We start from the raw sequence: 27894 nt of genomic DNA, 5'->3' as shown, positions 1-27894 counted from the left end.
AAAGAAAATCTTCTTCAGTTCATTAAATCCATCCATCTGAAGGCAGCATGACTGATATGTTGATAAATCTGCAGCCTCCAGAGCGCAGTGCCGTTCACTGTGCTTACCTTCATTAAACCATCTGATAACACCAGGCTGTTACAGTATAACCACACACACCTCTACACACATCAGACTGGTCGGTTATAAGTCGATATTCAGCTTTTTTATGAGGGAGACGTCGGGTTCTTTTCCAGTTTTCTTTTTAGCAAAAGTAGCATCTCATGTTTTATCCTTGAAACACATTGTGTAACATTAATTAGGCTACTAAACTATGTGAACATGTACAAGGTGAGATACAGTCGAATTGCTGTTGAAATGTTCCTTTATGTTTTTATTTCTTTTGTTATTATAGTAACTAACTGATGAAAAACCTACTCCATCTGTATTTTGGGTGCAGATTTGTCGTGATGTGTGTTCGTGACGCTCTACCACCTTTCGCTCGTCGTTGCACTTGTTCAGTTAAAATCGGGCCCCTTATGTTTGTACTGCATCTCCTGCCCAGCCTCGTCTCTCTAGTAGCTAAACATGCAAATGATGCTCGTGTACATCAGCCTGTCACTCATTCATCAACAGATTATCAAAACATTACAGACAAAAGAGGTGGAAGGGTGTGGAGTTTGGATTGGTTATTGGTATAACACATCAGATTTACATGCAGGGGATCAACAGATTTACATGCAGGATACCAGGGTTCGTGTTCCATCACAGACCTGCAATCAATGTTCCTTTAAAATATGAAAAAAACATGCTCTTTCCAATATTAACCAAATGTTTTAGTTACCTAACCTGAACCAATAATGTATTTCCCACAACCACAATGTTTCTCTAACTTGAATCATACCATGGTTGCCACGCACAAATATTATAGAAAGCAATATATATATATAAAACCCCATGAGGCGAACAACACTCCCCCCTACTTTTACCCAAAGTAAAACCCCAACACCTTTTAAAATACCCAAACCATGGGATTACTAACTAAAACATACAAAAAAACAAAGACACTAAATAAATACTATAAACAATCAAAATATGTGTGTGTGTGTATATATATATATATATATATATATATATATATATATATATATATATATAGTTACAGCTGTATGTGTTGCCTGTGCTTTTTGTCCTCTTCCTCTTTATAATGCACTGATTTTTAAATGAATCAAGCCTTTCACAACATCCTCGCATTATTTGCCATGCATGAAAATAAATAAAGTATGGAAATCTTATCAAAGAAATGTATATGATTTTTTAAAAAATGTTGTTAATTTGTTTAATACTGAAAAAGAAAGATGTCACAATGAGAATCAATGTAGAATACAGGCAGCTTAGTTTACACCATTTTTGAGTCATGAGCATAGACTGTTGTTAAAGCAGTTTTAGTACAAAAGAAAAAGAGAACAGAGGTGCTATTTCACATATAAAAATGAATGTATATTCACAATAACACATTTATTTAAAAAAAACTGTTCCTGAAGCAGGTAAGTTTTCCGTTCCTGTGGAGGTAGAGAAGGGGTTGTATAAACCCAGTTGCTAAAGCTAAGCTTGTGCGAATGGTTTCAGCACAGGTAAACTCAATAAATGTCAAGAAACATTGCAGTGGAATAGCAGCCACATACAAAAAGAAATGAATGGTCATGGAGCTCATGATCAGTGACATCATTTTCTTCACTGTAGTAACACAGATGCAGCACTGGAAGACAGGACGAGCTGTATAGAGAAGGCCAAGTGAAAACACGAAGACTTCTAAACATAAGAATAACTTCAACTTTATAAATATAAAAAAACATATACTGGATAAAGAGAAAAAAATCTCAGACATAGCCAGGTTTAGAGAAAAGATATCTGAGGTCAAAGTCTGTCTGGCTCCGGTCAGTATGAGCCACGTGACATAAACATTTAATGGACGACTCAGGACGATGTTAACTGAAATTGCAGCCTTGCTTAAAGCCAAATGATCATATTCAACAACAGAGGGGTAGCTTGACAAACCATTCTCTGCAGTGGTAGTGTTCATTTTGTGCCTGCTCAGAAGTCATAACCAGAAATGACTGTTTACTTTGTTCATCTTACTACGCATGTTAAGGGATGGGTTCATAGTTTTTCAAGTCTGTCTTAAAACAATAGTCAGGTGCCCAAAAGAACATTGAAATAGGTTTTTCCTGCCATAATAATTCCTCTTGTTCATACTGTCCATTGGAAGATCCCTTCATAATGCACTTACAATGTAAATGATGGGGGTCAAAATCCACCAGTCTCCTTCTGAAGCTAATATGAAGCTTCAGTCATCCAAATGAGTCAAATCAAGTAGATATATTTCAACGTTACAGTTCCTCTTTTTGTTACTATACTTCCACTGCAGCTCAAAAGGGAAACACTGCCCGAGGAAACACAAAGAGGGAATTTGATGCTAAAAAAAACTGTAAATTTTAAGGGGATCTTTTAATAGCCAGTATGAACAGGAGGAATAATTACAGTGAGTATTCATATGGTCACCTGACTGTTGTTTTAAGACAGACTTGAAAAACTGGACCTGTCCTTTAATACAAGGTAAAGATTGCTCAGTAACTCAACAGCAAGCCTTTACAGCAACTTGAGAGGCAGTGCACAGTGACACATACTAAACATACAAAATTTACCAGCAAATTCACCCCTTTAATCTAAAGCTACATGGATTCAAACTTGATGCAGAGTTCGGCTGACACTGACATGAAAATAGTCTCACCTGCTGCTCTTACCTCTCAGATTACTGTTGGCATAATCAAATGCGCCACAACAACAACAATTACTAAACAGGCTATAAAATGGAAATTTTGAACAGTGTGGCCGCTCTAAGCTGTTAACATGGGCGCCGAAATGAAAAGCAAGAGGTTCCGCGACGCACACGCGCTACTTACGCATCCAGTGTGGCCCAGGGATTAGTGATGAGGCTTTTTTCATTTGAGCATGGCTAGGTGTGCTGTCATGCTGATTTGAGCACATTCTAAATGCTTGGTCAGAACTATGTGTTGTATAATATGTAAATAACATGCCTCCATCCTGGTGCTGAAACTGTAGTATCACAGAAGTTGTTTAGGATATTGTGTTTATCATTAGGAAGAAATTGAATATTTCCAGCATCAACAATACGGCCACAAATTTACCTTCTCTTTGGTCTCCCCACCAATGTTTACATCCTGTGGCTTATACTGAGGGGAAGAAGAGAGAAGATAGCTTCTGATTTCATCCCTCTCAACCAGATTATGATGGAGAGCCTTCTCTGTCTCTCAGGCATTTGCTATTTCCTGGCCAATTGCGATTCAATCGATGTCTTCAAAAAGCTTTTTAAGTTCTCTGGTGTATTTTTATTCTGCGACCTTTGGTCCAGAGTTATATCTGCCTGGAACAGTACCTTGCAACCATCCATCCTGTGACATTCCTCAGGTGTAAACCTCTGACGTACAGGGTGGCATGTTGCTGTGTTTCTTGGCTAACAGTGATCATGGTTACCATTGTTGGCATAGCTTTCAATTTACAATCAGCAGCTTTGTATCTGTTCCTCTTTCTGCTGCGTCTCAATTCTTATAGCTCTGAAATGCCCGAGGCCATGTGAAGGGCAGAGGGACCAACACAGGGGTAACAGCATTAAGAAAAGGGCTTTCAAGATCATTTTGATTAATCTGGTGGTCATAATTGTGTCTCAGCTTCCGATTGCACTTGTATTATCCTTGATGGGAACCATATCAACATCCCAGTTTTTTGCAGCTAACTCGGTAAACGTCTTTATCTTTGTCATAACAAGTTTTCTCCCACCTCCCCTCTATCTGTATCAGGTGGGGAAACTGTCCAGTAAATGCATTTGTCTATAAGCATTAAGGCTCTCATCATGAAGACTTTTTGATTTGTTTTGATCAGAGAAATAAGTCAATAAAACACAGTAAATGAATTATTTAAAAATGCAGGTGTTAATAACGTAACATGATCATATTTTAATGTCTTAGTTGAGTAACTGTAAATAACAGATTTACTCATATCAGTTTATATAAAATGTTATAAAGGTATTTTTTTATTGCTTCATATCTTAATTGTGAATGTCGCTCTCTGTAGGGCAATAAAAATGTGTTAATGTTGAAACAAGATGTAGACTTTTGCTTTTTTTATTGTACATATATACAAACATACACATACTGTATGAATAATTTTGACATCTGTCTGCAGATTATTTCAACATGCTAATGCTCATAAAAACACTACAGTTGAATATAAGTCTTCTGTTATTAGCGCTACAGGATTGCATGACCGCTACTGTGTTATCTGCAGTACCTATATTAAATCAACATACATATAGATGAACATATTGGCATATAGATCTTAAGTTATAGCCTTGAAATAACATTCATTGAAGCATTATCATCATATTTTACAAGAACATTCAGTGTGTGCATACAAATATGTGCAATCTAATAGTGCAGCAACTGTGCGGTAAATACTTTGTGAAACTTGTTTAATTTTTTTGTTGAGACAGTCAGAGAGGAGTTTAAAATTGAATATTGCATAAAATAACTTTACATTTCACTGTACAGTCAATATTCAGCCAATTTTCTTATACTTGAGTACTGTACACTTTACAATGGTAAATTTTCCTGTTAGTTCGTCTTAGTAAGGCATTGGATTCTGCTTCAGCTGGCAGAGGGTAACTGAGGAGCCAACACCAAAACCTGCATATAAAGGCTCACTAAACTGCGCTTTGAATCTGTGGATAAGCTCCATCGTCTCTGAGACTGAGTAAAAAGCCACTGTGTTGCCTGCATAGTCCAGGTACACGCCAATTCGTGTAGCCCTGGGAGAATCAGGAAGGTCGCGGTCTACTTTGTTGTGCCAAGCTGAGTAGCCTGAGTCTGAGCAGAGGAGACTCCAAGACTTGTCATTGTAGCCCAGCAGGCTGTGTGAATTCTTCCCCTTGCGACTGATGCTCTTGTAGGCCACCCCAATGGAAAACTCCCCGTTCCACTCTGCCTCCCAGTAAAATCTGAAGCCAGTCAGGGGCTCCTTGCACAGCACCTGGGAGAAGCCATCAAAGCGGTCTGGGTGATCTGGATAAAACTGGACTGTTTTCTTCCGGGTGATCCTCTGGTTCCCGTCGGACAGGACCAGCTCTTTGTAGACTGTGTTCGGATCGAAGGACATCTTAGAGGAGTCTGGGCAAAGAGAGACACACACAATAAACATTTCTTAATCACTGATCAACAAAGAAAAAAAAAATCATCCATTCCATTCACTCAATGTGTCAGGGTCTGTAAATATAATAAATATAAATGCAATTAATAAATAAGAAACGTTAACAAATTTTTAATGTATTTTATTATGCACTGAACCATAAACAATACTCACATCTCAAAAAGTCTTGTCTTGTTTTCGGCTCCTGAAAATCCACTCTTCCAGGAACTGTTTAGATGTGGAAAACATGGAGACATGTTAATTTGCGATGAATTTTATGTTATTGTTTATTTTCAAATACTTATATAAATCAAATGAGATGCCTTTGAAAAACTTTGCTGTCTACCAAAAAAATCAAATCGAATCAATATTCATGTGTGCTTTAAAAAAAGTCACTTACCTTTGAGTCGTTTGTCTCCATTTCTTGGCAAAAGTATATACACAGGGGTTTCACTAACTGTGAAGATGATACAACATTACGTTACTCGCCCATTTTATAGTTTTACAGTAAAAATATCTTTTTTTGAATACAATAGGCCGGAACAAACCTGTCTTGGAGATTTTGCTCAGTTCCTTCTTACAGATGTCATCCAGATGTTCCTTCATTTCTGTGGCTGTCTTGCTCATCTCACCAAAGGAGAACTGAGGGTTGATGAGCACTTTGGGCACCATGGCCTCAGGAGGAACGCACAGGGTTGGAAAATTCTATTCACCGAGAGAAAAGAGCTCAACAAGTCAGAAACACACACTGTATTATCATCTTATGTATAAAAACATGAGTGTGCTGTGAGCAATTTACTGGGATCCTGAATGTGTGGATATGGGGTTCAATTTGAAAGAGTATAAATTATTGCAACAATGTGGTACTCCTTGACAAGTATTAAGACAAGAATGGTAATATTTCATGCAGCTCTGTATGATCCTTCAGCACCTGCAGGAAGTGAATGTTGTCCTCTGTTTCGAGGATCTGTCGTAGCTCTGCATCTCTGCGCTGAAGCTCCAGTATCTCCTGCTCCAGACGGTCCACGTAGCCTTCAGCTTGTGACATCGCTGACTGCATGTTGGCCTTTATCATCTGATTGATTTCAGCCTTCCAGCGCTCCACCGCTTGGAGCATTTCGTGGAACGTCTTATCGCTTTCTGCTTGTGCTCGCTGGGCGCAACTCTAAAAGATAAAGTCAGTTTGTCAGAAGGTTTAAAGTGTCATTCTTGATACGACCACTGGATGGTGCCATATCAGGATACTTTCTGCACCTGTATGTCACATTTGTATCTCATCACATATAGACAATGTCACAATTAGATCTTACAATGTACAAGCACAATCATTTATGTTTGATTATGGCTGATCTTACTTTGAGAACGTCCACATTATGCTTCAGTTCCTGCAGCTCCTTCATCCTCTCCTGAATGATGTGCTGGACTTCAGATTGTGTGACCACCAGGACTTTCTGATGGAAGAACATGACAATAAGAAGACAAGCTTTTGTAAATCACAGTTACTTAAGGGAACAAGACATATTTTTAGTCTGTGACATCAATTTGAACATAGACTCTCCTTAAAAATCAGTCAGACATATTGATGACACAGACAATTCAGACTCACTTGTTTCTCGGTGCGTTCTTCCTCTGCTGAGGTAATGTTGTGGCTTCGGTGCTCTCTGACAGTACATAACACACAGATACACATCTGGTCAGAGCGACAGAAGAGCTCCAGGCCTTTCTCATGCTGGGGGCAGATCTTCCTGTCCAGGTGGCCCGTCTCATCCACCAGCTTGTGTCTCTTGAAGGTGGATGACTCATAATGTGGCTTGACGTGCGTTTCGCAGTAGTACGCCAGGCACATGAGGCACGACTTGACAGCCTTGTTGCGACGGCCGACGCAGAAATCGCAGAAGGATTCCCGGTGCATGTAGGGGAAAGGAGTGAGCTCTGGAAGCTGGCGCCGAGGCTCGTAGTTTACGTCGGGCAGGTTACGTCTCAGCACAGGCCGTGGCGTGAAGGTTGCGCGGCACTGTGGGCAGCTGTACACACCCATGTGGTCGAACTGGTCCCAGTAGATTTTGATGCACTCCAGGCAGTAAGTGTCACCACAGCCAATGGTGACCGGGTCTCTCAGTGCATCCACACACAGTGGACAATAGGCTTCTGGTGGTAAAGGGAAACTAGACTCAGCCATGATGTTATTGGAGGAAGCAAATATGGGAAGAAATAGAATCAGATCAGCTTTTAGTCAATTTGTGAATCCCTGAAATGTTTCTAGAATTTGCCAGGCAATGGAAAGTCAAGTGTTAGTCAATATCAGGTCCGAAGAGGGTCCAACCACCAGCGCCTGTGATCCTCTCAAACCAGAGACAATGCTGTTTTCTGCTGATATTTAAAGGCAAGGTTTTGTTTATACTGTAAGCAAACAGGTGATGTCTTCCCACAGAACCCTTTTCTATCATCTGAGTGAAAGTACTCGTCTGCAACCATGATGGTATTTGCTTATGAGGCAGGAATTTCAGGTTATGTCACACACTAAAGTCCACTTCTCAGCAAAATAGAAACTATTGTTGACTACCTGGAACATGAATGAATACCTTAAAAGCTAATATCCAGCATTAACATGGAGGTTTTAATTACAGCTCCATGTCAAGTATTTAAGATTGATTTCACAAAGCTTTTTGAGGTTACTTAAAGTTTAGAATTTTGGAAAATTAACTCTTTTATATCTCATTTAAAGAAGTATCAACATGTTCCATGATTGCTATTAGCTAACATGAACTGAGCCCTTGATGCTGCTCTCTCATTGCTTTCTGCTCTCATTCGTCGTGACCTTTCCCAGGGAACAACATATCCCCCACACCCCTCAGCTTTCCATTTGACTGGGCAGTGAGTTTCATGATGGCGCATGATGTCAAAACAACTTGTTCTGTTTATCCTGTGAACAAAGTACAGAGCATCAGTGTGTGGGTATACCACAAAGCAAGGCAAGGTGAAAGCGCTGCAGTGTAAGTGTACAATGCAGACACAGTTATATAACGTCTTAATTTAGTTTTTATTTAAAGGCATAAATCACAAGAGTTATCATTCCTTTATTGATTCATTGACAGACTAACACACAACAACTAAATCTAATGATATTAAGTTTAGCAATTATTGTGTAAACCCTCTATCTATCTTTTCAACTAATTTGTTTAGTAAAGTTTTCAGTAAATTGAAAAACATATATTTTTCATCTGTAATTCAGGTGCTGAGGAATGATGGGAGGAGCTGAGAACAACGGCTGGAAAAGATGGATATGGCATTACATGACAAAAAGAGTTGCCATATCATAAAAGTGGCAGGCATAGGAAATAGAAGTTTAAAATTGAAATGGTTTTGGAAATTACAAATTGATTTTATAGTTATATATTTAGAATCAGGACTTTATTTACAAAGTTGGTACAAGGTGACCTTTTTTCATTCTCTATTACTTTCACATCAGTAGACACTACTAAAACTACACAGTACAGCATTTAAGTTAATTTGCTTTCATTCCAATAGTTCAGCAAATAATGTGCCTTTAAAAGTAAAATTAACAATATTGCTCTGAGAAATAATGGAGTCAGTGTTGAGGCTACTATCAGCTAGTCAACCACTGTATCCTTTCTTGATCCCACATTTATATTCATGTGTGGAAAATTCCAGGGCAGGACTGTCTGCAAACTGATTTTCCCATCAGAACAATCTCTTTGACATGCACTTTCAAAATTGCACTTAGTAAATGCAACATACTGCTGTGCACTAAAAGTACAAATGTGCTCTGTGTTCCTGGTCTGATATTCAGTTCAACTTACTGTATATGAAGCTGTAAAACGGGACTATCTTTCCTGTAATGTGTCAGCTACGTTGTCAGTACTCTTTGTTCTTTGAAGGGCCACTCTCATCCTCGTCCAGACAAGAGGGCTCTTGTGACAATGGCGGTAAGAGAGAGAAAGCAAGAGGGCGGGAGAAATGGAAAAAGAGTCAAAAGAGAATGAGCAGGGCAGATAGCTGTGAGTTATGTTGATGACAACAACAACTGCTGGGGAGAATGGAGACAATAATTATCTTTATCACAAAATAAATAATAAAAATTATTAAACAAAACATGATAACTCTCACCAGAGAAGCAAATCTGTACAGAGAAGCAGAGCTAAATGAGATTGAATAGACACAAGAGAGGCTGAGTGCCTATGATGTCATCGACTGTGCTGGTTGGTACTCTCTCCCTCCTCCCTTCCCCTCTCTCCTCTCTCCTCCTGCTTCTCTGCATCTCTCCATCTCTGTCGTCATTGTGAGAAAGCCTGGGAGTGGCAGGAAGGAGGAGAGACAGAAGAGAAAGGAGAAGAAGAAAGAGGAGGAGGACCACGACGAAAAGAGGTCAGGCAGCTGTACGCGAATCAGGATTTTCCTGAATATTTACACCGCATCCTTCTGTTTACGGCAGCAGGTACACTTTTCTTCTCTCTCTTTTTCAGCATCACTGTCCTAGTATGTAACAAAGGGGCAACAGATGGCAGCAGAAAACAAATCATAGGATTAGATGTCTTATATCATGCTCAAGCAATGACAACTAATTTGTAATATTTATATAGACATTTGTAGATGTAACAGGAAATTCAGGATTATTCCCCAAAGTAGCTATGCACAAATACAGCACTGGTTCCACAATGTTATTTAAGTGCATGTTTTCATGTTTGCTATTTGTCGTTGTGCTTTAATGCCTGTTACAGTTCTCCGTTGATACATTTTTTATCCAGCTGCCCACCCCAGTGAATTTAAAATTTAATGCAAGCTGCTATTTTAATCATGCAAGATGCACTTTTCCCTGCTATGTAAAAAAGTACCAAATTTCAATCATAGTATAAATGTCAACCTTTAAACAAATATTTTTTTCTTTTAATAAAAATCTACTTATAAATCATCTTTTTTATGTCACTGTTAATTAACTTGACCACCAGGCAGCAGTAACAATGAAATTAAATAAGTCTGTGTCTGTATGTTTGTGTGTGTGAGAGAGAGACTGAGTAGAAGAGGAGAAGGGAAAGAGAAGGAGAGTGTTTGTTCATTCACTATATGGTTGAACACCAGAGCAGCCATTTGGAAATTGAGCTGATTGAATTAAATGGGCCTAAGAGAAGTCTGAGTAATACAAGCATAACAGTGATGGATGTAACAGTGTGTGTGTGGGTGTGTGTGTGTGAGAGGGAGAGAGCAAATGTTCACTTAGACTGATCATCACTGCAGACATTTCTTGGCAGGCAGACAGTCAATCAACTAATGGAGTCATTACGAATTTGCGTTAGGTCTTCAACTTCACAAAGTAAATGAACATCACTCAAAGTAAGTCATCACTTTTTGAAGGGTTATTAGAGTTAAGACAATGCGACCATATGTTGAACATTATAAGTTTCAACACAACATTTTGAATTGACCAGAGATGCATGTATACTGTGTGTGTGTCTGTCAGCATGGCTGAGGGCTCAGTGTCTGTGGCAGAGGTGGAAACCGCCTTCCAGAAGTTTGCAGTCCACGGTGACACCAAGGCCACGGGGAAGGAAATGAACGGCAAGAACTTCGCTAAGCTCTGCAAAGACTGCCATATCACTGACGGCAAGAACGTCACCACCACAGATGTTGACATCGTCTTCAGCAAAGTCAAGTAAGATTTTTATTCAAGCTCCACTTTCTACACAGTGTAGGAAAAGCTCAGTGTCAGTGTCAATCATTGTATGATTATCAATTTTAATTAATTTAGATATGTTTTAATTTTTGATTTGAAATAAACATGCATACTGGACTGGAAATTGTGTCACTTACAGGCCAAATATTTGTCCCTTCAGTAGGTGTGACGGAAAGCAAAGTGAATTTTTGCCTCTTCTTATTCGCACAAATCTTACAGCTGGACCATTGCAGTCTGTTTTCATTTGCCCTAAAAAGCCAGTTAGCTGACTGTACAGATGTTAACTGTAAGGTTCACTAGCTGGCAACAAATTCACCAACTGTGGGACTGAAACTCTGGTTCTGTCTGTCATTTCCCTCCAGTCTCTCCTTTTACCTCTCATCAGTGTATGTTTATAAAGTACATTAATAAAGCTTTGTGATTTTGTGCAATGTTTTTACTTAGCGTTGCCCTTTTTTTTCAACTTGCGTATAATTTGTATACCCCGTCCCATTATATTAATATGCAAATAAGCACACAACATAACCTTTCCTCAAAACAGTTGGCAACCCTGTGTGTTTCCTCAGGGCAAAGTCGGCTCGTGTAGTCACATTTGAGCAGTTCAACCAGGCCCTGATGGAGTTAGCTCCTAAACGTTTTAAAGGCAAGAGCAAAGAGGAGGCGCTACAGCAGCTTTACGGTCTCATTGTTGGGAAGGAGCCTGCCAACGTCGGAATCACTGTGAGTATTTCATAAACCACTACATACTCACTTTACTACCCCCAAGTACCTGTCATCTAGGGACTACACCTGTGGATCCAGGGGCGCCAGATTCATTTCAGAAGTGCGGGGATCATATATAGCTTGCTTGCACCACAGTGGCGGTATAATTCCAAACACAAAGCAGCTAACTAGTGCTTGTGGGATTAGATACAAGCTGGCGCCCTTGTATGGATCCCTCCAAAGTTATTGTGAAGGCCACAGGAGGTTTGAGTCCAGGTACACTACTGCTAAATTATTATGTCTACACTTTGAAATGGATAAACTTGTTATAATGTAGAAAATACTTACATTTGTTTGTCTCCGTCTTTAGAAAGCAGCAAAGGCAGCTGCAGTGGACAGACTGACCGATACCAGCAAGTACACTGGATCGCACAAGGAGCGGTTCGATGACTCAGGCAAAGGAAAAGGAAAAGCTGGCCGTGAGAACATCCCCGACACCAGTGGCTATGTGTCTGCTTACAAGGGCAAAGGCACTTATGAAGACAAAGTGAAAGAAGCATAATCCTGTTGACAGATTATGAAAACTTTGTTCCATCAATAAACTGAATCAATTCATTGGCTCCTCTATTTTTTAAAGAAATATTTATGTACAGTTGGCCGGATCATAACACTTATTGGATTCATGAAAAAACATTTCAACAAAAAAACTAATTGGAGTTTCATAGTTTTCATAAGTGCCAAGCAGGATGGGAAATTTAAAGAAACTTTGTCCTGAAAATAATCCAAAGATGATGAAACTACTTAAAATACATAAAATAATGAGTCTGAGCATGAACGACTGTTAGTGTTCTGTATATTTTCAGCAATTTTATGGGATCAAAAGCTCAAATTGTACTTGCTGTCAAGCATGCTTTATAGAAACTAACTCTGCTTTGTACTATAGATTAACAGTGTGCCTTACTATTGATGTAGCCGCTAGCTTGAATGCTCTGATATAATGTGCTGTGATGCAATTTGGTCTCAGATATGACAGTACTTCAGTGGTCACCCCTAATCCTGCTAAGCTTATCAATTTATCTTTCAGTGCCTTTTGCTACATGACCAATTTGTGTCCATTATAATTCTTGCCATGTAATTTATTCATATTGTGAAATGAAAGTTTTGTTTACAAGTACCGTACATAGAAAAATGTAACAAGCAAGACTGTATTTATACTGTGCTGATGAAGCTAAACAGTATAGGATACTCTCCAGAATGAAAGGCTGAAAATGCATCTAAAGAGAAGTGAATAAAAACATAAATAAATATCACAAAATGCACCAACTTGATGGTCTTATGTATATATATATATATATAATTATATTATACTTGGAGTGGACCTTGGAGTGTTGATATAAAATGACATAAGATGATATAAGAAAATCCTTATTTTGCACTATTTGATCATACAGTATCTGGGGAAATATTATAAGACATCATTGTGAGTACAATATAATCTTCTCAAAACCAACTTGCTGTGTGGTATCTACTCAACCTTATGTGTGATACACAGTACACCCATTCTTGTCTGTTTTGTAACCGTATTACACATAACACTGTAGACTTTCATGGGTTTTGTGTTTAACCGACTAATCTGGTTCCTGTCACACATTTTGCTGCATGAACTGATATAATAGGTTATATTAAAAAAACTGTAACAGGAGCTGGCTTTACAGGAACAGAAAATAAAACTATTTCTATGTTCTCAGTGAATTACTCTTTACAGCAATGAAGGTTATAGCTTCTCTGACATAAAATAACCTTCATCTAAACGCTGCTCATTTCCAGAAATAGCCAGGATTCAGTTTCACAACATAAAGAGTCCTCGTAGAACAATAAACGCTCCTTGTAATGTGAAACTGATGGCATTTATGGAGGATTCATAGGGACCATTTAAAAATGCTTATTATATGGTCCACATGTTTAAAGATAGATTTCCTCTTCTATATCTCACACTATAGGCCTGACCTGATAAGCATCGCCTGGGTTTTGTGTGAATACTGGCATTGAATTACATAATACAGAGCCTGTATTCTCTGTATTGTCATGCTCAACTCATGATTCATAATCACTGAGATCTCAATACATTCCCTATGAATGAATGAACACATAGTGGAGCTATATAGTAACAGTTTTTAAAATAATATTTCATGTTTTCATTCACATTCACTTCTGACTATCTAAGGTGAAACGTCTTTTTGTGGATATTTCAACTCTCTTACATCAAGAATAAAAATCTAGCACCATTGTACATACATTTGAATAAAGAAATCAGTTTTTACAGGGTTGTTGTCAGCATATTTGTGCTGCGAGAACAAAGAATCCTACCCTGTACAGTAGCAGCTATACAGAAGATCACAGTTTTAACCCATTGAACTACATATTATAAAACCCCGGTGAGGTTACAGTGACGTTCGGTAATGTCACCCTAAATAGTGTCTCATGCCGTAATGTAATTTGGTGATTGTAATGAAGTCTAAAACAGATCTTTCAACTCTCCTTACTGAGTTTAGGACTTCTTAAAACAAGCCTGGTCTCAATATTCAAGTTCAACACTTCTTCTTCTTCATCATTTGACTGCAATTGACAGAAAGTAATACACACATTCATGCACACACACACACACACACACACACACACACACACACACACACACATAAACATTTGAAACAAAAGCCTAAACTGAACTAGGGCATTCTTTGATCTAATGTCATCCATTTCCAATAGAGTAACAGGTGCAGAGGGATGATGAAGCAGGCAGGTAAGAGCTGGCTTATCATAAACAACAAACTGAGCGATCCTATCAGCCAACCTGACACCACTGACCTATTAACCAGCACAGGCTCTATTAGATACAATCTTTAGGAGATTTTGACATACACTGGGGAGCTTACCAGGATGGTCCCTGCTGAAATCTGCCCTCACAGGTCACACCAAACCAGAGGAGCCCATGGGGTGAAAGTGTGTATGGGAGGGGAACAAAGTTAGGGAAACAGATCACAAGTTCACTGGAGACACTGGTGACTGGACACAGAGATCTCTCCACCCATCTGGAAATATAACTGACCTGAAAAGGAGCATCTCTTACAAACTGTCATTGTGAACACTGCTGCACGACCCTCAGGTCCTCACTATTTTTTACATTTTTTTGTCTTTTATTGCTCATAAGGATTATTGGTGGTTTAAACACTGGACTAAAGATTTTACGTGGATACAGATCGGAGAGACTGTGAGATTTGAGATTCTTTGTGGTACTACAGTGAGTGAAGTATTTTTACAAAAATATGAGACAAATACAATAATAAAATTATTATAGTTATGCCATTTTTTATGCCATTTTTTGCAGGATGTTTTTGTAACATTAAAACTGACTGTATTTTAGTCAACTTGTTTACTATATTTTGCAAAGGTGGAGAAAAGTTCATTTTATAATTTCTGGTATGACCTAACATGAAATACATTCCACACTTTGTGAAACATAATAGTGTTCTAAATCAATATATGTATCAATATTTGCAGATTGGAAAATTTGACTTATCAACTTTTACTTTTTAGACATTTTGTTAATCATTTACTGCGCTGCATAATTACAACAAATCACTTTCCAGGTTATTCCTACATTGTCTGTAAAATGTTGTAAAAATAAAAGTGACTGCAAAGAAATAATTTTAACAATGTTCATTCTCATCAGCTCTTCTGTCTGCAGACGTTTCCTGGTGTTGTGAGATGAGAGCTATGTTATGCACTCTGTTTGTCTTGGGCCTGCTGTGGGACAGCATGAGAGCCCAAAACACTATCAGCAGCCTACGAGCGGCAGCAGGTAAACTAAACTGTTATTCAAATATGTTTTAAGTACAAGTTCACATGGTCAAAAATATTCAGTTTTTATTGCACATTGTGGATAGGTGACAGAGATATTTGATCTGGCCAGCCAGGTACAGAGGAAGAAAGAGAAAAGGATCACTGTATTGTGTGCCGACTCCCCATTTTGTCCCCATCACAATCTATGTTGAATATGTTTCTTTTACTGTATATTTTGGATATGGATATAGTAGCAAATTAATCCAGTGAGACCTGTAGATCTTATTTTGATGCACAGATGTCATCATTTGCCTGCTAATGCTACATATACATACATGCACATACTGCATATATTTATCTTTGTCTATGGAGTGTGAGCCATATACAAATACAATACAGCATCTGATTTCAAGATCAATGACACTATTCCTTTCCTTCCCTCCACGTTTGTAGTAGCGTGGGAGGGGGAGCTGCCATGCACAAAGTGGGACTGTGAGTGTGCGTTCAAGCGCCAGCGGGGCTGCTGCTGTGCCAACTCGGAGCTCCAGGAAATAGAGGATCAAATGTTCCTAAGGGTGATGGACCTGTCGAAGAGCATGTCACAGCTGGGTGACAGCATCCTTGAAGTCATAGGTACACTGGTAGATACAGTCCACACAATCAAGATGCTATGATTCACATAGTCATATCATTATAGCTGTGTATAAATTATTTATGTTGTTTTGAGTCTATCATTTACTTAAGAAACTGGTTTTGAGAAATTGGATGTTAACAAAACAATCTCACCTCATGGAATTGTAGCTGTTGAAATTTCCATTTGAGTTTTTTAAAGACTTGTTTGTGTTTGTCAAATTCTGGGTGGGGGGTGTAATTTTTTTGGCTGTGCCCTAACCAATGAGTAGCAAGTGACCATGTTGGGCCTACAGCATTATCAGTCAATACAACAAGACTGCCTCAGTGGTTGCTAAGTAAGAGTTGTCATCTCTTTAAGTTGACTTAAAACAGCTTCTACAGTTGTGTTCTTCCACGCTTGTCAATTTCCTGACACTATTTTTAATAAATGTAGCTAGATTGCTATGTAGGAAGATGATGACTTGAATGACGAATTCTTAATCCCACCTACTAAAGTCTGATTAGTCAGCTGTTGTACTAAAGTGGAGGAATAGCTGTCAGCGGGCGCAACACCAGAGCTAGTTGAATCAGTGAACACATCTGAGATTCAGGCCCGATCCCGATGTCCACACTCACGGACTTTGAGGCATGTTCCTGCAAAGTCTACGAGGGCTTAGGACTGTCCCGCTGTCAAATTGTGAAGAGCATGAAGGCTCTCCGACAGAAATTTTGAGCCCTTTTTCTGTAAGTCCACATTTCAGCAGACTATGCCTGAGGGAATTACCCACAGTTCATAGCGTTGAGACGTTAAATCAGCATTAAATACAAGGTTACCAGGGGAAGCCCAGAAGCAAAACAAAAAAAAAACCCAAAACAAAACAGTAAACAAACTATTATTTATGAGCTGGATATTAGCTATCTGTTTTATACTTTGTTTAATGTATTATGTGCTTTATGAGTAAGTGGTTTTATTATTTTTGTCTTTTTCTATTTTTGTTGAAGTGGGCTCACTAAGACAAATTCCAATCGATCATGTCAATATAGTAATAAAGTATTGAATAAAAAGTCCCAAACCCACAATCATACATAACATGTTTTGGTGTCAGGTAATGTGATATGTGTGATATGTGCTTTCCCATTCCTATTTAAACCATTTCGAGCCCTTGCAGCCCTCACGCTCAATCACTTACCAGGTGACATCAATTAAGTCTGTGAGGGTTCAGGGTTTAGGGTTTAGGGGGGCATTGGGATTGGGCCTCAGAGGTCTAGAACCAGGCTGGAGAAGTCCTCCTAGTGGTCAGAAAACATCTATAATGCCACGACAACTGAGCAAACTACATTTGGTGATAAGGATTATTTGATATGATCAAAAGCTCCAGAATAGCTAATAAATAGACCTCAAGGTGAGATTGTTCTGACAACTGCTGTTTCCAACTTTGAACTTCAAAACTGTATGTTACAAAATGAAAAGAAGGATAAAGTTACACATACACCTTAAGAACATGAGAGTGTTTTTCCTTTCCTGTTGGCTTGCCTCTGTCTCAGGGGGGATAAAGGTTGCGTTCACCGCCTATTTGAGCCCCAGAACAAACTGCTTCGGACCTTTCACCAGGAACAACCCCATTCCTTATGATGTCATCAACCTAAATCACGGAAATGGATTTAACCCCGCCCTGGGTGAGCGCTCACAAGCAGTAATTTCAACACCATATGAAACTGTTGTCCAACCATGATTCATGTTACGTCTTCACTATATTGGAGTTACTTCTCCGTTTACCCCTAACTGAAATTTGCATTTTCATTGCAATCATGAAAATGCAGAGGTGTCTGGTGCAAATTCAACTTAAAAAAATGCTTTTCTTCTAGGTACATTCACGGCTCCTCGTTCTGGGCTGTATTCCTTCTCCTACACTGTCTATTCCAAGATGAGCATGGTTGGCGACAGGATGTACTACAAGGTGCAACTCATGAGAAACGGGGAGGTGGTGGCATCCATTTGGGAGGACAACAGGGAGGACTCAGAGGACAGCAGTTCCCAGACAGTACTCCTGTCACTGCAGCAGGGAAGCCAGGTCTATGTAGAGCTGCTGAGTGGCAGGCAGCTATGTGGGAACATCGAAGGCCTGAACACCTTCTCTGGCTCACTGGTTTACCCCTCTATGACTTAATATTGATTTCCTTCTCTGTGGCCTAATTTGTCTGTCTAATGTAAAGCTCACAAGTGTTTCTTCACAGTAAAGCTGAAATGAGCTGGAACATGAAATCAATAATTTAAAACATGCAAGTGCCTCATATGCAACTACACTGTATGGGCCAAACCTTTTTTTTTAAAAACTTTAATAAAAATATGTATTTCTGACACTTAAAAGTGCGGCGTTTAAAAATTTAGTGGCATCTATCATTGCAAACAAAACTTTTGGATTTGAAAACAAAACTTTTTGATCGGCATTTTGATCACAAATTTATTTTACTTGTGATTATATATATTTTTTGATTGCAAACCTATTTTGTTTTATTGCATAATAAAGACACAGAAGTACCTCCATAGGGTTGGGGTTGGTTTCCTTATAAAGAGCATTTACAGTCACACTAATCCAAATCACTTTGCATATGTTAGCAACCTCATCAATCATGCTGTACTCTCTCTACTACTGTATGTCACTCCAACCTGGGGAGGCCAAGTCCCTATGCAAGCATTATCTTTGCCAACTTCTCCAGTTCAATGAAGATCACAAATCTGTCACCTCATTTTCGGGTCCTTTTCATTGTAAGTTAAGCTTTATCAGAACTATGTTTACTGATAACCTTGGGACTCCTGTCTATACAGCTGCACTGCATTAGCCCGAAAGTCTAGTACAGTATGTAGTATGAATAGATGGCACCTGTGTAGCACAGTGGTGTACACTTAATTCAAATACCACCTTTGTGACAATCAACCCAATTTTAGTTGTGTTCATTTTGGAATATGTAGTTTGTGTTGTATTGGATTGCAAGATATTATCAGTTGTTTCTAATATTTTTGCTTCTCTATCCATATGAAGTTGACCAAAAATTAGAAACATCTTTCAGTTGAATGCACTTCACCACTACCACTGAGTACAGCCACAGAATATAGTCAGCACATAAACAACTGATGTACACTAGCACAACAACTGAACATTTAATCTATGGTAGTATTTATTGCAGGGCTGTTATACTGCACTATAATGTACTTCTGTTTTTGTGGTCCCCCAATATATCTTCCACACATAAATAGAAGAAAATCTATTTGAATCTGAATCTGAGTTCTCTGATATGATAGATGTACCACTGACTTATGAATATTAAGCAAATGCAGAAATGTGCATTATTTTACTTTATTTCAAAATTACTATGCACATAGAGTAGCTCATCTGATACCAAAAGGTTACAAATAAGTTACAAATAAAGAAAACTGTGCATTACAATATACACACAGCAGTTTCTTAGTAATACAATCTCAAATTTGGGCTGATGTTTTCACACTTTCTCCATTTTAAAGGCAAAGTGTCAAAGAAGTACTACAATGCTCACAGCTGTGTGCTGGGGTTTGCAATTGACAGGGACAGCAATTTCAAGTGAAGTTGAAAAAAATTACTCAACAATAACATAACATATTACTAGGTGTTTTCCCAGCCCTGCGGAGGGAGCCAAACCATTAAAGAGTAAGCTAAGGTCTTTGCGATACATCATGTCTCCATATCTATTTTCCCATTCAGTAAGTCTGTAGTGATCAATGGTACATAGCCAATAAATGCAGTGACCTGGAAGATCAAGACTATATTGAAAGCCCTTTTCTTGATCATGTTAGATCCCTCCTTCTCTCCTTCCCCTGGCGAGGGCTGCTTTAGAGCCTTGAGAACTGATAAGCAGCAGAAAGAGATGACAATAAGACAGAAGAAAAAGACATTGCGTACAGGCCCACTGATGTTGGATCATCAGTGCACAAGAACATTGGGACTGCAGAAATCAGGATGGATTGCAGCCAGATAACACAACAAAAGCTCATCTTGTACCTATGGTGTTTATACCTGAGGTACAGCACTGGGTGTACCACTGCAAGGGACTGTTCTACGCATCGTCATGAAAGTTGGCCACAGGAGTCCAAAAAGTAGCTCTCTGATGACCAAGTGGAACCCAGACACTTCCATCCTGTCTGTCCAGAAGACTGGAGAAAATTCAAAATCAGCCACAGCACCAGACTATTAGCTGGCAGAGAGATCAGGATATAGGGGAGAATTGTGGAACACAAGATGAGAGAGTCCATACAGAAAGCACAATCAAAAGTTGTGAGGTTATGCATGTTTCCTGAAAAGTATGCGGAAAAAAACAAAATGTTGTAAGGAGTGCATGTACAACATTCTGACTAACTTAATTCTGAATTATTTCCTATTGACTATAATAGATCATTGGGGTCTCTTAATTCTATTTATCAAGGGGAAAGTTATTTTTTGTGTATACACTTAATTTTGTGAGAGAAGAGGGGCAATTTCTTTTCATTTATTTGCAGATACCCGAGTGTTTTTTTAGAATTGCTTTTTAAAAAAATGCCTATTATGTTGGGTTTACCTTATCAAAACTAGTCTGCACTAAAGCTCTGAAGGTGTTAAGACTGATTATAATTACGATCTACAGTTAACAAGATGGATACACACATTTTTGTATGAAAAAACAAAACAAAACTGATGAAAAAAGACAAAATGAGAGATAAAAAGGTCAATAAAGTATAGAAATTGGAAAGCACAAACCTTGTCTTGCTCCGAGTTTGTTGAAGTTGATTCCCAACTGTACAGTTGGCGCTCCAGCTTTGATCACATCATCCACAAAACCTGTGCTATCATCATATAATCCTCAGTAACCAAATTATGTCCGTGATTAATTCAGTGCCATGCAAAACCTGTATATGTGAACAATCAATTTGACTAAAGATGGTTTGATGTTAATCCGCTTATGCTTTTGCCATATGACAAATGTACTTCATGAAAGAAAGAAAAAGAAAAAGAAAATAATAATTTGTTGCACATTAAACTAGGAGCTGCACACTAGTTGCTAATAATTGTTGTATATAATATTAAGTACTGACAGGTGTAAAGTGTACTTTTGCTACCTTGCAGACTTAAAGCTGCAGCTCTGTTGGGGCAGCTGAGGCCATGTGTCCTAAACTGAATGACAGCAGCCAGAGCAATTTATTCATAGTTGAAAAATGAAGGCAAGGGAACCAACCTGCAGTTATACTTTTCAAATGGTATCACTGCCGTTGTGTGTTTTTCGATTTGAGCAAAGAATAAAATATGAAATAAGAAAAGCAGTCAAGGTTCCACTTCTTTGCAAAACATGATAGTCTGGGAGGTATTTTAGCACACAACCATCATTGCCACTCAAATTCACAACACAGGCCCATGATATGTGATATGATATATGCAACATTTTAATGGAAACTTAAAAAATACAATATTATTGAAAATCACTGTATGTCATACAATACTCTGGTCTAAGATCTCAAAAATCTCCCACTGCTCTGATTTGGATTGAACTGTGTCACACTGTGTTTAAGAGTTATTACAATTACATGAACTAACCAGTATTATTGCAGCAAAGAAGGATCAGCATTTAAATGTAACAACCCAGACTAAACTGCTCAATTTTTCCAAAATGCTGGAGGAAGGATGTTTTTCAGAAAAACATGCCTTGTGAGTGAACTACACTGAGCAAAATGTAGCTTGCAAAACTCAAATCTGAAGGTCATTTGACAGCTAGGGCACTCACTGTGTGTGTTGGCTCTGTTCTTGGCAAATTCTGGGTAATACTGTGTGGACTCTGGTGCCCCCCTGTGGTTGAAAAGGGAAGCTATAGCTACAGCTGTGGTAACATGCCTCAGTTCAAATGGGACATTTGAATTTTTCAGTATTTAACCAAAACCTTTCCACAACTATAAACCTAACAATCTGTGAGAGAAGGATGCAGTCCGGTATCCCATGTGTTTTTAGTTTTAGTTTATGTAAAATGGTGCCCCACTCCCGCTAATAAAATGTTTTATATTGTGTCAGAAAAGCAGTGTTAATGCTCAAAAGAAGAAGCAGATTCTCTCTGATTCAACAGTACTCAAATATCAGAATGATAAAATACAGCTCATGCTTCTCCAAATAGTGCAATTGAGTGTTTTGTTTTCTCACTGCTCCCATGATTCAATTCACTTTTTTTCACTCCACATTTTATGACCATTCTTGCTGCCTTGTTTAATGCAATCTGCAGTCTGTCCATAACTGTCCATAAGTAGTAATGTCCCACAATGATGTGCCTATAAATTATGAGAAATAGCTGCAGAGTGTCTTCAGATAGAAATCATCTCTGTCATCTTAATCAGCTTTTAGAGACTGCATTTTTTTATGCAGTAGTTGACTTGTGTTGCCTCTTCAAATTGAACATTTTGCATCTTTAATACAGTGGATCAGTTTCCTCCTTCTTGCCATCATTTTGGATATATCAGAAACCTAATGTGCAAAAAACTTGCAGCCATCAAAATCAGTCATGCATAGAGAAAATAATCTGTGTTTAACGAATCTGACGATGGAGGATGGTAACACATTGTGAAACTACCACACAACTCATAAACTGCATTGTTGGACTGAAAACAATGAATGTCTTGTTTTATTTATCTCACCACAGGCTTCTTCTACCACTTGAGGACTAATGGCCGACAGCAAACATAACATACATAACATGTAATTAGAGTTGCAAAGCGGTGATAAACGGGTCCTCGCACCTTGTGCGTGTTGGAGGGAGCGGCAGCCATGGTATCACTATTGGAGGTCTGTTAACACGGCTGTAAATTTTCAGGATTATCGGACACTGTGTGAAAGGGTAAAACATCATTTCCTATTTCATATTGGAAATTGTGTGTAAATTTGATGAACTATGTGTCATTTAGGCTTCACTTCCTGTTGCCTGTAGGCAATACTACATAAGTGAAATATTAATGCAGCAATACATTTACCAGAGGGCAACTGACATGGATACACATTTTCATAAATATTGGACATTGCAAGTAGGAGATAACTATCACTCCCTGTGTCCACCAGGTGGTGCTAGAGAACACCCACTTATTATACACCATGTTGCTGTATATCATGTGTAGACCACACTATGTAAATTTCATGTAAATCGGATGATTTTTTTTTTGTTTAATTCAGTTTAATTTATTCTTTTCCCTCCTGTGTATTGATGAATATTTTTATTCTGTATTCGCTGACACAGACCAGTAACCTGTCAATCAAACACTGCAGTGATTAAGTTCATTCATGAAACATGATGTCATCCATAGCAACAGGGTCAACGTCACTCCTTCTCATTGGTTAGGAGTTCTCTCAGTTCTTTACTGAAAGTTGCTCTCAGCAGCTCTGTGAATCAGACTTAAGAGGAACTGTTGGTGGCACTGAGGAGGTGGAAAGATAACATACTATGTGAATATGAATCCAGATGATATTCACCTTTTAGTTAGTAGATTGACTATCAATTAAGAGAACAAAACAAAAGCAAATCAATATCTTTGCTGTATGACAAATTTATTGATTTCATGAGAAAAAAAATAACAAACATATTTGTTACAGTGAGAATGCAGACACAAATGGCTTCTAGAAATTGTACAGAGTTGTTGCTCCTGTTTTTGAATAGCATTTTGGGGAAGCATAAAAACATATGTCTGCAATAGTAAGGAAAAAACAACAAACAAGCATGAATGTAGGGGGTTAAGGAAAATGATTAGATATGGTAATGAGCTTGGATTTTAAAAGGTTGAAATGAACACAGTTTGCAAGACAAGACTAAATGTTTTCACTTTGCTCCACCAGCTGAAGAATAAACACTGGTCTCTCATGAGTATGCAGCTTTGCAGTTTTGATTGCTTTGAACTCCTGTGCTTTCTAGGATATAGACAACATCACATTTATCTAGACCTTCAGATACACCCGTCTTTTTCCCAGTTATTTTGAATTTCTCATATGGGGGTATGAGCACCTCTTGCTCTTCTTTATTAACAGTAGAATAATGTTTCAGGAAAGCACCTGAACAGGTTGTAATTTTAAAGCAGGTCTTCGTACCAAAATCGGTCAGTGTTGTGTCATAAGAGCTGGAGGCAAAAAAACCAAACCGAACTATTTGGTTGACTTCACCACTATACACAACGTTGGTTCTACGGTAAGTGGTGTGACATTTTTTATTCTTACCGAGGATCTGTATGGCGGATGTCAGCCAGTAATGTAAGGAGTGAAATGGGAAGGAAGTGCTCCTGCTGTTCTGGACTGCATCATTGAACGTCTTATGAAACTTTTGATATCCAGAGGTATAAACACATATTGCTTGCATATGTTTAATGGTTAAAGCCTCATCCTCCTTGTCTTTTTCGTTTAGTTTCCGCTTTGCACAACCTTGTGCATTTTTCCAGACCTTTGCAAATGTTTCAGTGTTCTCTTCATCAAAGTATGTTTCATGGATCCTTTCTAACATAGTTTTGTTGCACATAAAGTACATGTCATCAACAGCATCTTCAGCCATGCTCATTGGGATGACCTGGTTTTCTTCTGGTAGAGTGAGGATAACACTGATCTACAGGGGAAAGAAGAGAAAGATTAAAGGAAAGGTCACAAACCAGACACAGTATGGAGTAACAATGAATAAATGCATAATGTGAAATGTCACATAATCTCTCCATTCACTCTTTAGGAGTGTTGTCCTAAATTGGTTGTGTAATGCAAAAATGTTGCAAAGTAATGCAAAATCTATTGTGAGTGAACACAAAACTCATTGTGAGGTAAGGCAAAAAAAAGAAAAAAAAAAAACAAAAAAAACCCAACCTTGAAGTAAAAGTCATTAGGAGACCATTACAAAGCTACTTTCTCAAACAAAATCCTGTTTTAAATCTTGTGGAGCATACATAACTGCAGAATGCACAGGGACAGGAAATCACCTGCTCTGAGGTTGTGGACGACAAGCAAGATTTTAGTTATTCAATTTCAATTTAGAACAAGTTTTAAAGGAGGACCCTGGTTAATCATAACTTGGATCTCACTTTTGTGGGTTTGATGTTCAGTTCTATGAGTTATGATAACATTGTACTCACCTACTTAATTGCTGAGATCTCAGAACTTATTTCTTCTAAATAGGTTTGGCTAACCTGTAGGTTGGTTTAAAACCTGCGTGATTGTCTGACTGTTAATGTTCCTCATGTCATCTGACTTTGAGTATTTACAGAGATTTTGCTGTGTTCCAAGATCTCAACTGTTAACTTAGTGAGTTTAATGTCGTATAATGCCATCAATCAATAGAAACAATGACAAAACCTATGAAAATGAGATCCAACTTCTAATAAACTGTTATCCCTTCAGATTAAGCTTGAGTGACTTGTTTAAAACAAAAATCTGTAAACATTAAAATTTGTCAAATTTTAGTACTGTCTACTGATATTCACAATATGTAACAGCATGTCGGAACTAATCCCAGAATGCTCCACTCACCTTGAAAGAGTCCACAAGCAGCATCCAGCCAAGGAGCCAACACAGAGGAGCAAGAGTCAGCCTGTTACCCTTCATCACTGCAGTTAGGAAAACACAAACGTACACAAAAGATGTTTTACATCAAGAATAATGTACTTCACCATGTACTTGTATCACAAATGTATCAAACATTCAAAATACATTATTTATTTTCCTTTCACTGAAAAACACAAGTTTTAATTTAGAATCAAAAGTAGTCTAGAAAGATCAACTCACCGGTCTTCAATATTGAGCGCCAAGTGAATCCCTCAGATCAAAGGTTTCAATCATAGAGCAGGACCTCTGCATGTGTTCAGGACTAGTGGTCACATATGTGCTGTATATATACCTGTCCACAGCAGCTAGAAAAGTCATGTCTGCACACGTAGCAGACTGCGGTCTGCTGCGCGTGCTACCTTACTGTCAAGGAGATGGAACGTTTTGCAAGGAACATTTTGTGGCTTAACAAAGGAAATGTGGTTGTTTCTACAAGCCAGCTGACTCATTCCCCACCTTCACCATGTCATTTTTAACTGTTCAAACTGCAGCAAATTAGAAGGCAGTATAAGAAGAGTATATACCTATACATAAAGGATTTCTATATAACAATTAAAACTACTGTCTAATGAAACAGGTGATATGTAGTATTTGTGAATGCAAGACGAATGAATTCACCTGTGCAACTGCTGACACATCAAAACCACAGACTCAGAATCAAACATATTGTGAGTCTTGTGTATAGTGTGTAAGGAAGACAACAGTACTTGAATTTTTAAAGCAAAAGAAAAGCAAAAAATGATGAAAAAAAATAATGTGTCTGATGTGTCAATATGCCGAATACTGCTTTTTGGCCTCATATACTATAGCAACAGAGAATCAACAGTTCTGTTATGCAGTTTCAGAACTACTTGACAATTGAGGTATTCATTACACTTTAAGGTCTCTATGCTTGAATTGTCCTCAGTCAGTACAGGGATCAGCAAGTGTTTCTGCAAAGGTAAAGCTATAGCTCCTCTGAAGTATAGATGCCTGCCATGTGTTTTGGATGATGAATTCTACATAACCTTGACCTAGGACAGTCCTTTTCTTCCAGCCAAATATAGCCCCTCATCATGAAAAATTCTGAACTAATAAAAAATATCTTTATAAATAACCTACTTTAAGACACTTTTAATAGAGTCTGTAATGGTGTTATAATTGTTATTGGTGAGTCCAATACCTTCAAGATTAGATTCATGTCCTGTCCACTAAAGGGGCCTGAAGTTATTCATGCCATTGCACAGTGGTAAGGTAATTTCAAGCAGGGACTGGTTTTTACCACAACTGATGAATCAGTTTGCATGTGCAAGACTGAAACAAAGCTGCCATATAGTATACATGTCTTTTGTTTAGCAGGGTTTAAGCTCATTTCCTGTGAGAAGCCACAATACCCTCTTGTGTTGACAGCACGTCCAATAAAAATGCAAACAAATGTGCACGCACAGTGTGCAAGTATATGAAACACACACACCATATACTGCAATTACTGGTTAGGTTTTGTTAATTTTACAATTAATATTACATTTCCACACACTCTTTACAGAACGTGATGGTTACATTATTATCTACAGAAAGGAACCTGCATTTGCTGTCAAGGCTCATATTGGTTTTATTCATATTCTTCCTAATTAGTTTCATATTTACATATCTGTCTGGTATATTTTCAATTTTTTTTCTACATTTTTTAAATGCTGATTGAAATACACATTCTAATGCAATTATAGCATACTCTGTGTTAGAAAATTTATACCATACCTGGCATTGCTTAAATAATGTTTAGGTTAGATTAGATTTATATCATGTGTTCCATAATACATGAAAAGGACATACCTGTAACATTTTCCTTAATTCTGTATGGGTGAGCCTTAATTAACTTGCCCACCAAGGCCTCCCAATGCCAGGCTTTTCATGTCATGTCTTTTTGGTGTCATGTTAATAAAACGTGATCATGTCAGCTAATCTGAGACCAAGACCAGAGAGTTAAGTGTTCCTTGATCATCTCCAAAGTATTTATTTGTCAGTCTGTAATGGGCTAGATTACTTTATGGCTGTGTCCTGCCAATAATGTTGTCTATTTGTCATGGAATGTAATCCACTATTTGCAAAACTATCTCAACTGATGTTTGGTATGTTGAGACATAAACTAAATAAAAGTTTTCAGAACATTTTTAATTTTAGTAAAAGTCCACACTCCATTTCCATTGGATGCTCAAAATGTGCCAAAGT

At 38.2% G+C, this 27894-nt stretch overlaps 4 protein-coding genes across 6 annotated transcripts; 2 read left to right on the top strand and 2 right to left on the bottom strand.

Annotated features, from left to right (window-relative positions):
* Positions 1-4201: 4201 nt before the first annotated feature.
* ftr84 (finTRIM family, member 84) lies at positions 4202-12060 on the bottom strand. Of its 2 annotated transcripts, XM_042424779.1 has the most exons (8): positions 11981-12060; positions 6848-7389; positions 6597-6692; positions 6173-6406; positions 5790-5946; positions 5642-5698; positions 5416-5469; positions 4202-5222 (listed from the first exon to the last, which is right to left on the bottom strand). In XM_042424779.1, exons 2-8 carry the CDS (start codon positions 7277-7279, stop codon positions 4681-4683), a joined length of 1572 nt encoding a protein of 523 aa, XP_042280713.1. In that variant the 5' UTR covers positions 7280-7389; positions 11981-12060; the 3' UTR covers positions 4202-4680. The 2 variants fall into 2 exon arrangements, with proteins under 2 accessions (XP_042280713.1, XP_042280706.1); XM_042424772.1 differs by lacking the exon at positions 11981-12060 and having other exon boundaries at positions 6848-7832.
* On the top strand, positions 9624-12247 carry tppp2 (tubulin polymerization-promoting protein family member 2). 2 transcript variants are annotated; one of them, XM_042424795.1, is made up of 5 exons: positions 9624-9697; positions 10554-10590; positions 10718-10909; positions 11497-11650; positions 12003-12247. In XM_042424795.1, exons 3-5 carry the CDS (start codon positions 10719-10721, stop codon positions 12192-12194), a joined length of 537 nt encoding a protein of 178 aa, XP_042280729.1. In that variant the 5' UTR covers positions 9624-9697; positions 10554-10590; position 10718; the 3' UTR covers positions 12195-12247. The 2 variants fall into 2 exon arrangements, with proteins under 2 accessions (XP_042280729.1, XP_042280721.1); XM_042424787.1 differs by having other exon boundaries at positions 9640-9697; positions 10509-10590.
* A 3161-nt stretch (positions 12248-15408) lies between these two features.
* On the top strand, positions 15409-18515 carry LOC121886438 (cerebellin-1-like). Its single transcript, XM_042396414.1, has 4 exons — positions 15409-15491; positions 15926-16105; positions 17630-17761; positions 17951-18515. The coding sequence occupies exons 1-4, from the start codon at positions 15449-15451 to the stop codon at positions 18250-18252; spliced, it is 657 nt and encodes a 218-aa protein (XP_042252348.1). The 5' UTR covers positions 15409-15448; the 3' UTR covers positions 18253-18515.
* Positions 18516-23701: 5186 nt separating this feature from the next.
* LOC121886822 (erythroblast NAD(P)(+)--arginine ADP-ribosyltransferase-like) lies at positions 23702-26017 on the bottom strand. The gene is made up of 3 exons (XM_042397147.1): positions 25867-26017; positions 25612-25688; positions 23702-24703 (listed from the first exon to the last, which is right to left on the bottom strand). The coding sequence occupies exons 2-3, from the start codon at positions 25684-25686 to the stop codon at positions 23972-23974; spliced, it is 807 nt and encodes a 268-aa protein (XP_042253081.1). The 5' UTR covers positions 25687-25688; positions 25867-26017; the 3' UTR covers positions 23702-23971.
* Between the last annotated feature and the right edge of the window lie 1877 nt (positions 26018-27894).

The sequence above is a fragment of the Thunnus maccoyii genome, chromosome 2 (assembly GCF_910596095.1).
Source record: "Thunnus maccoyii chromosome 2, fThuMac1.1, whole genome shotgun sequence".
In the NCBI taxonomy this organism is placed as follows: domain Eukaryota; kingdom Metazoa; phylum Chordata; class Actinopteri; order Scombriformes; family Scombridae; genus Thunnus; species Thunnus maccoyii.
Note: the sequence above shows the minus strand (reverse complement) of the source record. Positions and strands in the feature narration are given on the sequence as shown.

What these genes read in the sequence shown, in the direction of transcription:
- tppp2 (XM_042424795.1), top strand. Translation starts at nt 10,719, where the DNA reads ATGGCTGAGGGCTCAGTGTCTGTGGCAGAGGTGGAAACCGCCTTCCAG. An exon ending in ATCGTCTTCAGCAAAGTCAA is followed by an intron (nt 10,910 to 11,496) that starts GTAAGATTTTTA and finishes GTGTTTCCTCAG; the next exon opens with GGCAAAGTCGGCTCGTGTAG. An exon ending in CTGCCAACGTCGGAATCACT is followed by an intron (nt 11,651 to 12,002) that starts GTGAGTATTTCA and finishes CTCCGTCTTTAG; the next exon opens with AAAGCAGCAAAGGCAGCTGC.
- ftr84 (XM_042424772.1), bottom strand. Translation starts at nt 7,420, where the DNA reads ATGGCTGAGTCTAGTTTCCCTTTACCACCAGAAGCCTATTGTCCACTG. An exon ending in ACAACATTCACTTCCTGCAG is followed by an intron (nt 5,947 to 6,172) that starts GTGCTGAAGGAT and finishes CTCGGTGAATAG; the next exon opens with AATTTTCCAACCCTGTGCGT. An exon ending in TGGAGACAAACGACTCAAAG is followed by an intron (nt 5,470 to 5,641) that starts GTAAGTGACTTT and finishes ACATCTAAACAG; the next exon opens with TTCCTGGAAGAGTGGATTTT.
- LOC121886822 (XM_042397147.1), bottom strand. Translation starts at nt 25,686, where the DNA reads ATGAAGGGTAACAGGCTGACTCTTGCTCCTCTGTGTTGGCTCCTTGGC. An exon ending in TGCTTGTGGACTCTTTCAAG is followed by an intron (nt 24,704 to 25,611) that starts GTGAGTGGAGCA and finishes TTTCCCCTGTAG; the next exon opens with ATCAGTGTTATCCTCACTCT.
- LOC121886438 (XM_042396414.1), top strand. Translation starts at nt 15,449, where the DNA reads ATGAGAGCCCAAAACACTATCAGCAGCCTACGAGCGGCAGCAG. An exon ending in CAGCATCCTTGAAGTCATAG is followed by an intron (nt 16,106 to 17,629) that starts GTACACTGGTAG and finishes CCTCTGTCTCAG; the next exon opens with GGGGGATAAAGGTTGCGTTC. An exon ending in TGGATTTAACCCCGCCCTGG is followed by an intron (nt 17,762 to 17,950) that starts GTGAGCGCTCAC and finishes CTTTTCTTCTAG; the next exon opens with GTACATTCACGGCTCCTCGT.